Source organism: Hippopotamus amphibius, chromosome 15 (genome assembly GCF_030028045.1).
Source record: "Hippopotamus amphibius kiboko isolate mHipAmp2 chromosome 15, mHipAmp2.hap2, whole genome shotgun sequence".
NCBI lineage: Eukaryota > Metazoa > Chordata > Mammalia > Artiodactyla > Hippopotamidae > Hippopotamus > Hippopotamus amphibius.
This window is the reverse complement of record NC_080200.1, coordinates 2,332,656-2,346,424: the sequence shown is the minus strand read 5'-3', so window position 1 is coordinate 2,346,424 and position 13,769 is coordinate 2,332,656. Positions and strand designations below refer to the sequence as shown.

Sequence of the window (13,769 nt, the reverse complement as noted above, 5' to 3'; positions counted from 1 at the left end):
CTGGGTGGGGGCAGGTGCGTGATCTCTAAGCTGCAAAACCTGTGCTGTCCTTGTGAGGTCACTGCCTGGACCTGGTGCCCTGGCTGCCTTCCTGGGCCCAGAAAGGAAGGGGCTGTTGCCCTCTAGCCACGTCCCCCCTCCTCCTCTCCCTCCTGTGGATTCTCCCATCATCCACCTGGTCTTCCTCTTAAGGCCAGTTGAAGATGGTCCCTTGCCAGTTTCCCAAGTAAGGTTAGTGATGTGAAATGCTCCTTGCCCCTGGCCCTCCCTCCTGTCCCCACCTGTGCAGAAAGCAATTGCTGGTTTTCTTCCCCAGTTCTTTTCCAAGTAGGTTTTGTTTACTCCCCAAATCCCTGAGCCAGATGTGGGGGTGCCTACACTCCCAACCCTGAGTGTCCAGCCTTCCCCTGTTGAGTTTTTAGTCTCTTGTGCTGTGCCTAGTGGCACCTGGGCTGGGGAGGACAACTGCCCCTGTCTAGGTTTTTATAAATGTCTTACTCAAGTTCAAACCTCCAGCTTGTGAATCGAGTGTCTCTTTTTTGACTTGGTAAGCAAGTATTAAGCTTTGGGGTGTGAGGGGGAGGTCTGTAATGTGAAACAACTTCTCATTGTCTTTTTTTTTTTTTTTCCTTCCCATTGTTGTAAATAACTTTTAATGGCCAAACCCCAGATTGGTACTTTTTTTTTTTTTTTTTCTAACGGCTAAAACCATTCTCTTCCAGCTGGTGTTACTGTAACATTTGGAAAAGGAATAAATGTCGTCCCTTAAAAAAAAAACGGAGGGTGGCAGTCCAGGACTCTAGGGAGAAATAGCTGATTCCACGGGTGGGGGCAGGAAGCATGCAAGGTGAGCCTGGAATATCTTGGTACACCAGAGAGTAAGGAAGGGCCATGAGGGAATTCTCTGCTGGTCCAGTGGTTAGGACTCTGTACTTTCACTGCTGAGGGCCCAGATTCAATCCCTGGTCAGGGAGCTAGGATCCTACAAACCATGCGGTGCAACCAAAAAAAAAAAAAAAAATTCATGCTGGAAGGGCTCCGAGAAGGATGGGGACCCATCAGAGAGACACAGGCTGGCCAAATCTGGGACAATTTGATCACGAACAACCACTGATCTTAAAATCATATAGACAGAAAGTAGGGTGGTTGGGGGCAGGGGAGGGGTGATTCAGAGTTAGTGTTCCCTGAGGAAGAGTTTCAGTTCTACAAGGTAAAAAGAGGTCTGCAGATGGATGGTGGTGGCAGTTGCAAATATTCTGAATGTATTCATTCAGCCCTACCTCTGAAATGTACACTCAACCTGGTTCATATTATGTTACGTGTATTTTACCCAATAAAAACAATTGGAAAAAAATAATAAAAGAATGCTCATTCCGTGTGATCCAGCAATTCCACACCCAGGCATTGATGCAATAACAGAGTTAGAAAAATCACCATTTCATAACCATCCCAGCAATCATTGATCCAAGCAAGAGTCATCCTTTAGTGGATGCTACAGTAATTAGGTAGAAGTTTGTTGGGGAGCAGGATATTGACATAATCTGCAAGTATCTTCCTACAGCGGTAATTTATCAAAAGGGAAAATGCCTTACTTAGAAACCCAGTGAATAGCAGCTTAATCAAGCCACGCAAGGAAACGCAGCGGGAATGGGGGGAAAAAACTGGGCCTCGTGGGTCTCCTGCTATGATGCTCTGAGACGAACACATCTCTTTTAGGATATTCCTGCCAAACGTGGAGCACCTGCATCTGATCGTGGGCGGTGTCAGACAAAGCCGCACTGGGGGACATCCCACAGCATAATTGGCCTGGTCTCTTGGCAAGAGTCAAGGTTGTAAAAGGTCATAAGAGACAACAACAAAAAAAGCCTATAGCCGTCTCAAGAAAGGAGATCTGAGATATATAAAACCACATGCAATGAGTGATTCCCGACTGAATACAACACTGGGGGTGGGGCTGGGGGGAGGAGTTGCTATAAAAGCCAATATTGGGACAACTGGTGAAATTTTCATGTGCGCTATTTATTAGATACTATTGTATCAGTGCTAGATTTCCTGAATTTGACCATCAACTTCTGGTTACATAACAGGAGGTGTTTGTTTGCAGGAAATACATGTGGTCGTTTTGTTTTGTTTTGTATTTTGGAGTCAAGGTACGTGATGTTGCCAACTTACTCTCAAATTATTCAGAAAAAATTAAGAAAAAGGATAAAAATGTATATATTCTTTATGCAATAGATTGTATACGTTTAGATTATGTTTATAGAGAAATATAAAGCAAAAGGTTAACTGTAGGAGGCCCTAGCTCAGGGGTCTGCAGACTTTTTCTGCAAAGAGCCAAACAGTAAATATTTTTGGCATTGAAGGCCACACAGTCTGTCACAAGGACTCGATGCTGCTGTCATTGCGAAGGCTGCCCCAGATGAGGTGTAAATGAATGGGCCTGGCCGTGTGCCAGTAAAACTTTATTTACAAAAACACGCTTAGCGCTGGTAGTGACCCCTGACCTAGAGGAAGGGTCTATGGGAGTTCAGGTCACCATCTTGCAACTCCCGTAGGTCTGAAATATTTTCAAAATCAAAAGATGAGTGAAGAAAATGTGGATTTCCTAACTTTGTGGTCAGATTATGGCCTCTAAATGTCATCTCCCATTCAAAGGAAGCGGGGCTCCTTGGAGAAACAGTCAGGTCCAGGGCTGGGGCTGTGAAGTATGGGATGATCAGAAAGCATCTCGCTGTGCCAGAACTATGAGGTTTTTTTTGTTTTATTTTTTTTATTTTTTATTAAAAAAAAATTTTTTTTGCTGCACCACACAGCTTGTGGGATCTTAGTTCCCCAACCAGGGATGGAACCCATGCCCCCTGCATTGGAATTGCAGAGTCTTTACCACCGGACTGCCAGGGAAGTCCCCAGAACTATCAGCTCTTAAGGCCACAGGGTCCCATCAAAAGGACTTAGGGGCCAACTCAAAGAGGTTTCCACTGGCCAAGGACAGAACAATATGGGCATAAGAGAAGAATAAGGGCTTCCTAGGTGGCGCAGTGGTTAAGAATCCACCTGCCAATGCAGGGGACACGGGTTCGATCCCTGCTCCAGGAAGATCCCACATGCCGCGGAGCAACTAAGCCCGTGCACCACAACTATTGAGCCCATGTGCTGCAACTACTGAAGCCCATGCACCTAGAGCCCATGCTCCGCAACGAGAAGCCACTGCAATGAGGAGCCCGCCCACCACACCGAAGAGTAGCCCCCACTCACCGCAACTAAAAAAAGAAAGCCCGCGCACAGCAAAAAAGACCCAACACAACCAATAAAATAAATAAATAAATAAATAAATTAATTTAAAAACAGAGAGAGAAGAATAAGACATGCAGTGGATAGAAACACATCCCACGTTACATCCATGAGTTCACAGACAAAAGAGAAAAAAAAAACTCTCTGGTGATCTTTTGTGGATATTGAGGAAGTAACTCATAACTCATTATTGTTAAAACTGCTACAGAAAAGTCAAGAATCAGGCATTTACCCTGTCTTTCCTGCACAGCCTTTATTTCCAGGTAACGAATTACTTGACAGGGGAAAGCTTTTTAAAATCATACTCCATTTTAAAAAGTGTTTTACATTGTGGTAAAAATACATGTGACATTAAATTACCATTTTAACCATTTTTAAGTGCACAGCTCAGTGGCATTAAATACATTCACATTATCCATCTGCACACTCCATCTCCACAACTTTCCCATCTTCCCAAACTGAAACTCTGTTCCCATGAAACACGGACTCCCCACTCCCTCCCCCAGCCCCTGGCCCCACCATCTACTTCCTGGCTCTGTGGATCTGACTCCTCTAGGGACCTCCTGGGAGTGGAGTCAGAGAGTATATGTCCTTCTGTGTCTGGCTATTTCACTGAGCCTAAGGTCCCCAAGGTTCACGCATGTGGTAGCGTGTGTCAGAATCTCCCTCCACATTCAGGCTGAATACCCCACTGTATGGATGGACCATATTTGTGTATCCATCCATCTCTCCATGGACACCTGGGTAGCTTCTGCCTGTTGGCTGTTGAGAACAATGCTGCAGTGAACACAGGTGTACAAATATCTCTTCAAGACCTTGCTTTCAGTTCTTTTGGGTGAGCTGGGGGGTTTTTTTGATAGAAAAATTCCAGACAATGCAGAAGAAATGAAAAGTATTTGAAGTCACCATTCTGACAAGCCCTAATGATGTATCTAAAAGCAATGACCATCAGTGACCACTAAGACCAGTAGGAGAGGGTTCATGGGGAAATTCACAGTGGATGAACCAGACCCCTGGACACACTGGTCCATTTTAACAAGGAGAGGAGGGAACCAACTGGGTGTTATGTTGTTACATGTCTTATGGAGAAAGACACAGACACAGAGAGAAAACAAACTAGATGTTATGTGTCGTCTGGTGACGCTCACACCACCTAGGAAGTCTGCTCGTGTTTCTAAGTAGATCAATTCACAGGGATCACAGGGGACAGAGGAACCCATTAATCCACACCTGGGAAGCAACTCACCAATCAGGAGGCTGGGAAACTCTACCAGACAAATGACCTGGTTTCTTCAATAAATAACTGGCAAAGAAATAAAGCTTGGGTGATGGTTATAGATGAAAAGAGACTTAAGAGATACAGCAACCAAATGCCACATGTGGGCTTTGTTTGGGTCCTGACTCGGATGAACCAACTGGGAAAAAAATCACGTATGATGTTCCATCGTCAGTGACGAGACATTTTGCCATCGTGGACCCACCCGTCCGATGCACTAAGAGGGACCCTGTGGGATTCTGGCCCAAAATGCATGGCGTTAATTACATCATAAGCAAACATCAGACAAGCCCAAATTGTGGGACGTTCTGCAAAATAACCAGGCAGAACTCTTTAAACAGGTCGTAACACAGACAAAGGCTGAGGAGCTATCACCGAGTAAGGAGACAAAACAGGAGGTGCAACGTGGAATCCTGGCCCGGAAGAACAGGAGAGGGAAAACTGGCCAAATCCTACCAAGTCTAGAGGTTAGGTAATAGGATGATGGTTGATGTTAATTTCCCGGCTTTGATAACCTGGCTTGTAGCATGGTTACCTAGGAGGTTCACATCAGAGGAAGCTGGGTGAACAGCGTTCGGGAACTCTGTGTATTGCTGCAACTTTTCTGTAAGTCTAAAATTATTACGAAATGAAAAGCTTTAGGGAATTCCCTGGTGGTCCAGCAGTTAGGAATCTGCACTTTCACTGCTGAGGGCCCAGGTAGGGGAACTAAGATCCCGCATGCCGCAAGCCCCACAGCCAAGAAAAGGGGGGGAGACTTCCCTGGTGGTGCCACAGCTACCTGAGCCCGGGTGCTGCAAGTACTGAAGCCCGTGTGCCTAGAGCAAGTGCTTTGCACCAAGAGAAGCCACCGCAATGAGAAACCCGCACACCACAATGAAGAGTAGCCCCTGCTCGCGGCAACTAGAGAAAGCCTGCATGCAACAATGAAGACCCAACACAGCCAAAAATAAACAAAAATAAATATTTAAAAGAGATGGATACCTCACTCAGACAGGGGCCCAAGGTCATGTTGACGGCATGTACTCGATATAATGGGACGAAACCTTCTTCACCTCTGTGTTTCTTCCTCCCTAAAATCCTAACCTTAGTCTAATCACAAGAAAAATGTCAGGCGAAATTCAGCCGAGGGATGTTTGACAAAATACCTGTCAGGAGATGTGCCAAAGTCCTAACCCTTGGTATCTGGGAGTGTGACCTTCTTTGGAAATAAGATCATTGCAGATAGAATCAAGTTAGGATGAGGTCATTCAGGTGGGCCTAATTCAGTGTAAGTGGTGTCTCTATAAGGAGAGGGAAATTTGGACACAGACACACACAAGAGGAGATGACCACGTGAAGAAGGGGCAGAGACTGGAAAGATGTGGCCACAAGCCAAGGAACAGATAGAACCACCAGAAGCTGGAGAAGGCAGGAAGGACCTTCCCCGAGAGCCTCTGGAGAGAGCGTAGCCTTGCTGACACTTTAATCTCAGACTTTGCCTCCAGAACTGCGAGAGAACACATTTGTTTGCTTTTAAGCCCCTCTGTCTGTGGTACTTTGTTTCAGCAGCCCTGGGAAAGTAAAAGGATAGCTGACCAGCACTCCTCGAAGGTCATCAAAATTGAGGAAAGCCTGAGAAACCATCACAGCCCAGAGGAACCTAAGAGACGTGATGATGAAACGTCACGTGGGATCCTGGGTGGGGTCCCAGGAGAGAAAAAGGACATTAGGGGAAAACAGGAAGTCTGAATAGAGAATGGATTTCAGTTAATAATGTGTCAATATTGGTTCATTAATTATAAAAAAGTACCATATTAATATATTAATAATATGGGAAATCAGGTGTGGTTTTATAAGGCAACTCTGTATCTGCAATTTTTCTGTAAACCTATTTTTAAAAATAAAGTTTATTTTTAAAAAAGTGGAACAAAACAAAACAAAAAACTGTTGAATGAATAACAGGATCTTGGTTTGGCCACCACCCACATGTGTAGCCTTAGTCAAATTATTCACTTTCTCTGTGCCTTGGTTTCCTCATCTGTAACATGGGGGGTGATGGGGCTTGTGCCACGTGGGGCAGCCCTGAGGATGGTGGGAGACCAGGATCTGGAGTAAGTGGAGTCATCTTCATCTCCATCAGAGATGGGTGGTGTCTGCTGCTGCTGGCATTTTGCATGAGTAGCAACAGAGGGTCGGCTCAAATGTCCCCCGGGGCCAGGGAGACAGGTTGGACTCCACTTCCTGGCTCCAAGTGCACACAATCCCCCACAGCTGTGGGCACCGTACCCTGCATTAGTGGGTGCATGACAAGTAGACCTTTTTCCTTCCTTTGCCATGTCGCTGTCCTGCCTGGGACAAGGCGACTTGAGATGGGACCGCGCGGAGCGGGAGTGGGGGGGAGTGGGGTGGGGGTTGTTACACAGGACGCCCCTGAGAAACCCAAGGTTTCCAGAATGTCATTTCTTTAATGTCCACCCTGCAAGGGGCCCCGCAGCAGGCGAGGGAATAAATACAGAAGGTTGTGAGATGCAGCGCGCCGGGCCCCAGCCTGGGAAGGAAGGGGGCATGCCTGTGGACCTCGGTTTCTTTCATCTGCAGACTGGGGCAGGACACACGCCGAGCCACGAGGCTCTGAAAAGGACAGCGTTTTCCGGGTGTGTCTTTCGCTTAAGGACACGGAAGTCCCTGAGCTGCGCAGACCTCAGGCTGCGGCGCCGGCTCCTGTCCGCCGGGGGGCGCCAGAGTCCGCGTCCCTGCGCACCAGGGTCCACGCCCCCATCCGGCGGCTGGTGCGTCGCCCCCAAAAGGGTCCCAGACACCTGCCCGGGAGGGGACGTACCTGGACGTGGGGGTCCTGAGAGAGCCCTATCCACCCAGGCCCGGGAGCCCCTGCTCTTCCCACCTTCCCCTGCACCCCGGCCTCCCAAACGGCCACCGTGTGCCCTCTCCGAGGAGACACACTGAGTCGCGGGCGGGGGAGAGCACGGAGGCCGGCCCGGCGAGGGGCAGACCAGGGAGGCGGCGGCGACGGGCCTCCCAGCCCGGCTCGCTCGCGGCCCCTCCGCCGCCTGGGCCTGGGGCTGGAGCCTGCGGAGCGCCGGCCCGCCCCGCGCCCAGCGCCCAGCGCCCGCACGTCCCGCCCGCCTCGCGCGGGTCCGAGTCCGGAGTGGAGCGTCGGGCCCGGGTCAGAGCAGGTTGATCTCGTCCAGGTAGCGGGCCAGGACCGAGTCCCGCACGTCCTTGAAGACCTTGCGGATGTTCTGCGTGTCCGTGGCGCACGTGTAGTGGCTGAAGAGGCGGCGGGAGCGCGGGCCCTTCCTGCTCCCGTCCCCGCCGTCCACGCAGCCGGCGTACATGCGGGTGTACATGTCCAGGATGAACTTCTTGGCTGCCTCCGCGTCCTGCTTCGGGCCTGGGGACAGGGGTGGGCAGTCAGGGCACGCGGCTCGCCGTGCTCCCTCCTGGGACCAAGACGGGCTCTGGAGACCGTGTTCCCGGTTTGGACACCCTCAGGACGGCAGGGACCAATCGCCAGCGTGCCTGCCAGCCGCCGCCATCTTTCGCCTTTCTAGCTGGTCACATGACTCAGGCCCAGCCAATAGGAGCATCAGGTATGGGCTCATATGGGTCACGTGACCTGGAACGGCCCAATGAGGCTGGTCTCTAGGACTTTGGGCAGAACTGTGTTAAAGAGAGACCTTCTCTCTTGGCTGGGCCTGGAGCTGGGAGGATGGGCGCCTGGCGCTGCAGAGACATACATGCTGGGGAAATGCAGATGGGGAGACCAAGGCCAAGAGAAGGGGAGGGATGGCTGTCCTGGTGAGGCATACATGGGATTCACCACCACCACCCCCATTCGTGTATGTGTGTGTATATATATATATGATATATACATATAGTGAGTTAAGGGCTTCCTGAGTCCAAGACTCACCGCTACTACATGCTAGTTGGGTTACCTCATGTGTTAATCCACCTAACCTCTATGAACCTTAGCTTCCTCATTTGTAAAATAGGGATCACAACAGTCCCAGGCCTCCCCAAGTCTTTGTGTGGGTTCAACACAATCATGTCTAGGGCTCTGTGCTCAGTAATCAGAAGCCTTCATACGTGTGTGCTATCATTATTCTCTCAGAAAGGCACGTTCACATAGTGGTTACGTCCTGCCAGCTTTGAATCCAGACAACCTGGATTGGAATCCTGCCTCTGCCAGTCATTGGCTGTGTGACTTTTGGCAAATGACTGTACCTCTCTGTGCCTGTTTCCCTATCTCTATAGTGGTGAGAAGGATGAGTGCTACTGAACAGGGATTTTAAATGAGGATTAAACAAACCAATACATGAGGGTGCTTCCATCAGTGTTAGATGTGTTAGCTGTTATTGGTTTATTACTATTATTATTATTATTTTTGTGATCCTGCCACATGGCATGCGGGATCTTAGTTCCCCAACCAGGGATCGAACCCATGCCCCTTGCAGTGGAAGCTCGGAGCCCTAACCACTGGAGCGCCAAGCAATTCCTAGCTTATTATTATTGTCATGAATATTATTTACTACAGAGGAAGGAAGGCTGAGAGCCAGAAGTTAGCAAAGGGCACTTCAGCCTCTGTGGCTGGGAGAAAAGGATGAGTTATGTAGGTTCCCTGTGACATGAAGAAAAACAAACCATCCTGAAAACTATCCACTTCATCCCTGTTCCCAAACTCGCCAAGCTATGGTCCTCCCAGTACTGCCCAGGGGGTGCTCTGGAAAGGGGAGGAAGGGGGGTGCCCAGGCCCCCACCCTGGAACAATTTGACACCTGTCGCCCAGACCCAAAGTCTTCTGGGTACAATTGACTGAGATTGGCCACATAGGCTCTGACAGGCTGGGGGTCACAGCCATGGTGATGTCATCAAAACTTATACACCAAGGGGACTTCTCTGGTGGCCCAGACTCTGCGCTTCCAATGTAGAGGGTGCAGGTTCGATCCCTGGCCGGGGAACTAATATCCCACATACCACAAGGCGTGGCCAAAAAAACATAAAAAAAAAAAACCCACAAGCCAGGCTCATGCTAAGGGCTTCAGTTACCATGGTTAATTGTGTATTAGGGCGAGTCATGTCCCCGGCCCGAGTCATATCCACTCAGAACCTAAAAATATGACCTTATTTGGAAATAGGGGTTTTGCATATGTAATTAGCTAAGTTGAAATGAGGTCATACTAGATTAGGCCAGGCTCTAAATCCAATGACTAGTGTCATTATAAGAAGACAAGAGACATCCAGAGAGAAAGTCATGTGGTGACAGAGGCAGAGATTGGAGACATGCATCTAAAAGTCAAGGAATGCTAAGGAGTGCGGGAGACCCCCAGAAGCTAGCAGAGAGGCCTGGAACAGGTGCTCCCCCGGAGCCTCCGGAAGGAACCAACCCTGCTGACATCTTGATTTCAGACTTCTGCCCTCCTGAACTGTGAGGAAAAAAATTTCTGCTGTTTTCAGCATCCAGTATGAAGGCTTCTGTTCTTTTATCCCTGTTCTACAGAAGGGAAGCTGAGACTCAGAGAGCTTGGGCAGAGGATGGAGATGGGTCTGAAACTGAGGTCTGTCCCTTTGCCTTTGAAACCCCACTGACTCTAGGCTGCGGTAGGGCCTGGGCCAGCATCTGTCTTGGGAGCTGCTTTTGAGAGGTGAAGGGTATAGAAAGTTCTAGAACCACTCACCCCGGAAACTGGGGAAGTAGGTAGCCAGGTGGGAGGTGGGGATCTTCTCCTCCAGGATGTCGGTTTTGTTGAGGAAGAGGATGACAGAAGTGCTTTTGAACCAGGGCAGTTCCAGGATGGTCCCAAACAGGGCCAGGCTCTCCTTCATTCGGTTCTGGATTGGGGGGCAGTTGGGGGGGGGGGCACAGGCAGGTTACTGATTCAGACGGCCAGCTCGGCCCAAACAGGAGCCCTCCCCCTACGTGGAGATGGGGCTGGCAGCCCACCGTCCAGCAGCTTGAGGCTCCCCAATCCCCGCCCGGCTGGGTCTGAGGGTGGTGTGAATGTCCAAGATGGTTTTGTGCCTTACTGGCTTGGCTAGACCCCCGCCGACAAATTCATGTCCACCTGGAACTTCAGAATGAGACCTTATTGGAAAACAGAGCCTTTGAAGATGTAATTAGTTAAGAATCGGTCACACCGGCGTAGGGTGGGCCCCAAGTCCAACGTCTGGTGTCCTTATAAAAAGGGGAAATTAGGACACAGGGAGACGGCCACGTGAAAATGGAGGCAGACATGCGGTGATGTGTCTATAAGCCAAGGGACACCAAAGGTTTCCAGTGGCCACCAGAAGCTGGGAGAGCCTGGAACAGATTCTCCTCCACAGGCTCAGAGGGAACCAGCCCCAATGACACCTTGACCTTGGACTTCTGGCCTCCAAGGCTATGAAATGATGGACTTCTGTTGTTTCAGTTCCGACTTCCCCCCACCCGCCTCCCAGTCTGTGGTACTTCATTACAGCAGCCCTAGCAAACTAGGGCACCTCGTGTGGCTGGATTGGAGCAAGATCTGTATCAGAACGACCTCAAATTGACTCTATCTGATTCAGCCTCAAATTCAAAATTATCACATCTGACCCCTGGATCCCGAAACTGTCTATGCGAAACTGTAACCCTGAAAAGTCCACATGTCAGAGATGATAACGTGCCTGACCTTCACACCGGGGGTTAATTGGGAGAAGGGTTCACAGACAGAAGAAGAGTCCTGAGTAAAAGCAGAGCATCACCGCTGTCCCCACAGTGTGACCCACATTCCCAGGACAGCTTACATTGTGCTCCGGGAGGTGCAGGGTGGGGGGGTGTGTCTTGAGGCTTGAGTGTCTGACCCTGTGTGTGTGTGTGTGTGTGTGTGTGTGTGTGTGTGTGTGTGTTCAGGGTCCCAGCCTCACACATGCTTGTGGATCTGCGTGTTGGAGTTCAATGATCTGACCACAAGAGTGGACTGTGAAACTCAAAGCCACGCCAGACACACAAAGCGCCGCTCAGGAGTGGCGGTGGGGCTTCCTGTTCAGCTGTGGGTCCCCAGGCCAAGGTGGGGGTAAGAAAAGTAGGGGAACTGGTGCCCCTGCATCCACCTTGGCCCCTCACCTCTTGGTTGTTCTCCTCCAGACACTGGTCGTATTCACTCAGCGAGGCCAGGTAGATGAGGGCGATCACGTTCTCGAAGCAGTGGATCCACTTCTTGCGTTCTGACTTCTGGCCCCCGACATCCACGATCCTACCAGGAACCACCCCCTTTTAGAGCTCAGGCCTAATTGGGACCTCTGTGACGAGGCACCCCAGACCCCAGTCATGGCCAGGACTTGCCACGATCGATATTAATAGCAGCAAGAATAGACGCCAGCCACCTTGTATGTTACTGCATTTCACCCCATGGGGCAGGTATCACTATTGTGTCCATTTTACGGGTGAGGAAACTGAGGTATAGGGAGGAGAGGGGACTTTCCTGAGGTTCTACTGCACTGGGCTGCCTGATTTCTACCCCATGGTAGAGGACAGCTGGTTGGACACATCCTCAGTCTGCCCTGGTTCTGGCTAGGTGACCCGGGGGGAAATTGTCAAACCTCTGCAGAACTCAGTTTCCCATCGCCTGTGTTCTGGCTGGTCATGGGAGCGTCCAGTGGCCACGTGGATGGGTGGACACCATACCCTCTGTGTGTGGCCCAGGGCAAGGGTTTGCCTCCACCCCCACACACACCACAACAAAAGCCTGGGCCCTCCCGCCTTCCTGTTCTCTCTTCTAAGAAATGTGGGTTACTGATAACAAACCCTGCGTCATTTCCCTGGGGATGAGACCATTACTCAGGCAGCTGGCAGGAAATGCCAGAAGCCTCAGAGCAAGAAGAGACTTGCCCAGCTGTACAGGAGAAAATCCAGGCTGGGGCCTGCAGCTCCTGATTCCTGAAACCAACCTCTCTCATGCTCCTGAGATTCCCTCAAACCCCGAATCCAGAGCAGGATGGGGGGTGCAGTGGCTGAGAGTGGGGCTCTGGAGGCTGAGATAGGAGTGGCGCAGGCTACTTGCCAGCCTCCCAGCTCGGCGTCTCAGTTTCCTCTGAGTCCTCACCTTTGGCCTAAGAACAGACTCAAGTTTCCCCATCTGAAAATTCCCCTCCTCAGTCCAGCCTTCCCTCTTGAGCTTCCCCAACCACTACTTTTACTCCTAAACTTTTACCGACTCACCCATTCATCTATTCATCCATCCAACTAATCACCCACCCACCCATTTATCCGCCTGTCCACCCACCACCCATCTATTTGTCCATACATCCATAGACCCATCTATCATCTATCTATCTATCATCTATCTATCTATCTATCCATTCATACATATATATACCCACCCACCCATATACCCACCCACCCATATACCCACCCATTGATCCATCCATCCACCCACCTACCCATCCATCCATTCATCCATCCACCCGTCCGTCCATCCACCCACCCACCCATCCTCCCACCCATCTATCCATCCACCCACCCATCCATCCTTCCATCTTTCCAACACTCCCCTCACATTTACAAACTTCCACTCTGACCTTCGGCTGATCATCACTAGTGACGCAGGAGAATCAAACTCAGCCCCTAACTTTGAGAGGTTCTCCATCCATTGGGAGGAGACCCAATGCCAACAGAAAAATTGTGAATCTTCCTGGTAAGAACTATTGCAGAGGCCAGAACAGCATGGGGCCAGGAGCAGGGGCCATTCAAGGAAACAAGGGATCGATCAACATGGGTGGGTTGAACACTGGAGGGTCTCAGGCATCACCCTGCACCCTCCACAGCTCCCTGCCATCATCTTGCTAAAGTCACTGAAGATCCTCTAAAGGCCAATCCCAGAAGTTGCTTCTCTTGCTGTATTCTTCCTGACCTCTTCTTGGCCTTTGACACTGACCATGACTCTGCATAGACCATCCTTTGCTGCACCGGCCACCCACACCTCTGTCTTCCAGTTCAGGCCTGTGTGCACCCAGCCAGCTCCCAGATGCCCCGGACCCCTGAGACCCAACCTGTCCCAAGTAGCTTCATCATATTTTCTAACACATCCCATCCCGTCACCACCACTGTGGCTCCACCATCTACTCTGTCATCTTGATGGGAAACCCATAGGCAGTCACTTTTGACTCCCTGCTCTAATTCACGCTCATCTGGTCCTGCCCATTCTACATCAGAAACAATTCTTGAACCATCCCCTCATTTCCA

The 13,769-nt window shown here is 50.2% G+C and overlaps 1 protein-coding gene across 3 annotated transcripts in view; it reads right to left on the bottom strand.

Annotated features, from left to right (window-relative positions):
- Positions 1–3,359: 3,359 nt before the first annotated feature.
- GNA15 (G protein subunit alpha 15) overlaps positions 3,360–13,769 on the bottom strand; it is a 21,460-nt gene continuing 11,050 nt past the window's right edge. For 2 of the 3 annotated variants that reach the window (XM_057708180.1, XM_057708181.1), the window contains exons 5-6: positions 11,652–11,781; positions 3,360–7,961 (exon numbers count right to left, since the gene is read on the bottom strand). In XM_057708180.1, coding sequence (XP_057564163.1) covers positions 7,251–7,961; positions 11,652–11,781 — 841 coding nt within the window. In that variant the 3' untranslated portion in view covers positions 3,360–7,250. Of the gene's footprint in view, positions 7,962–10,245; positions 10,400–11,651; positions 11,782–13,769 lie in introns of all 3 variants that reach the window. The other variant, XM_057708183.1, reaches the window with a different exon arrangement.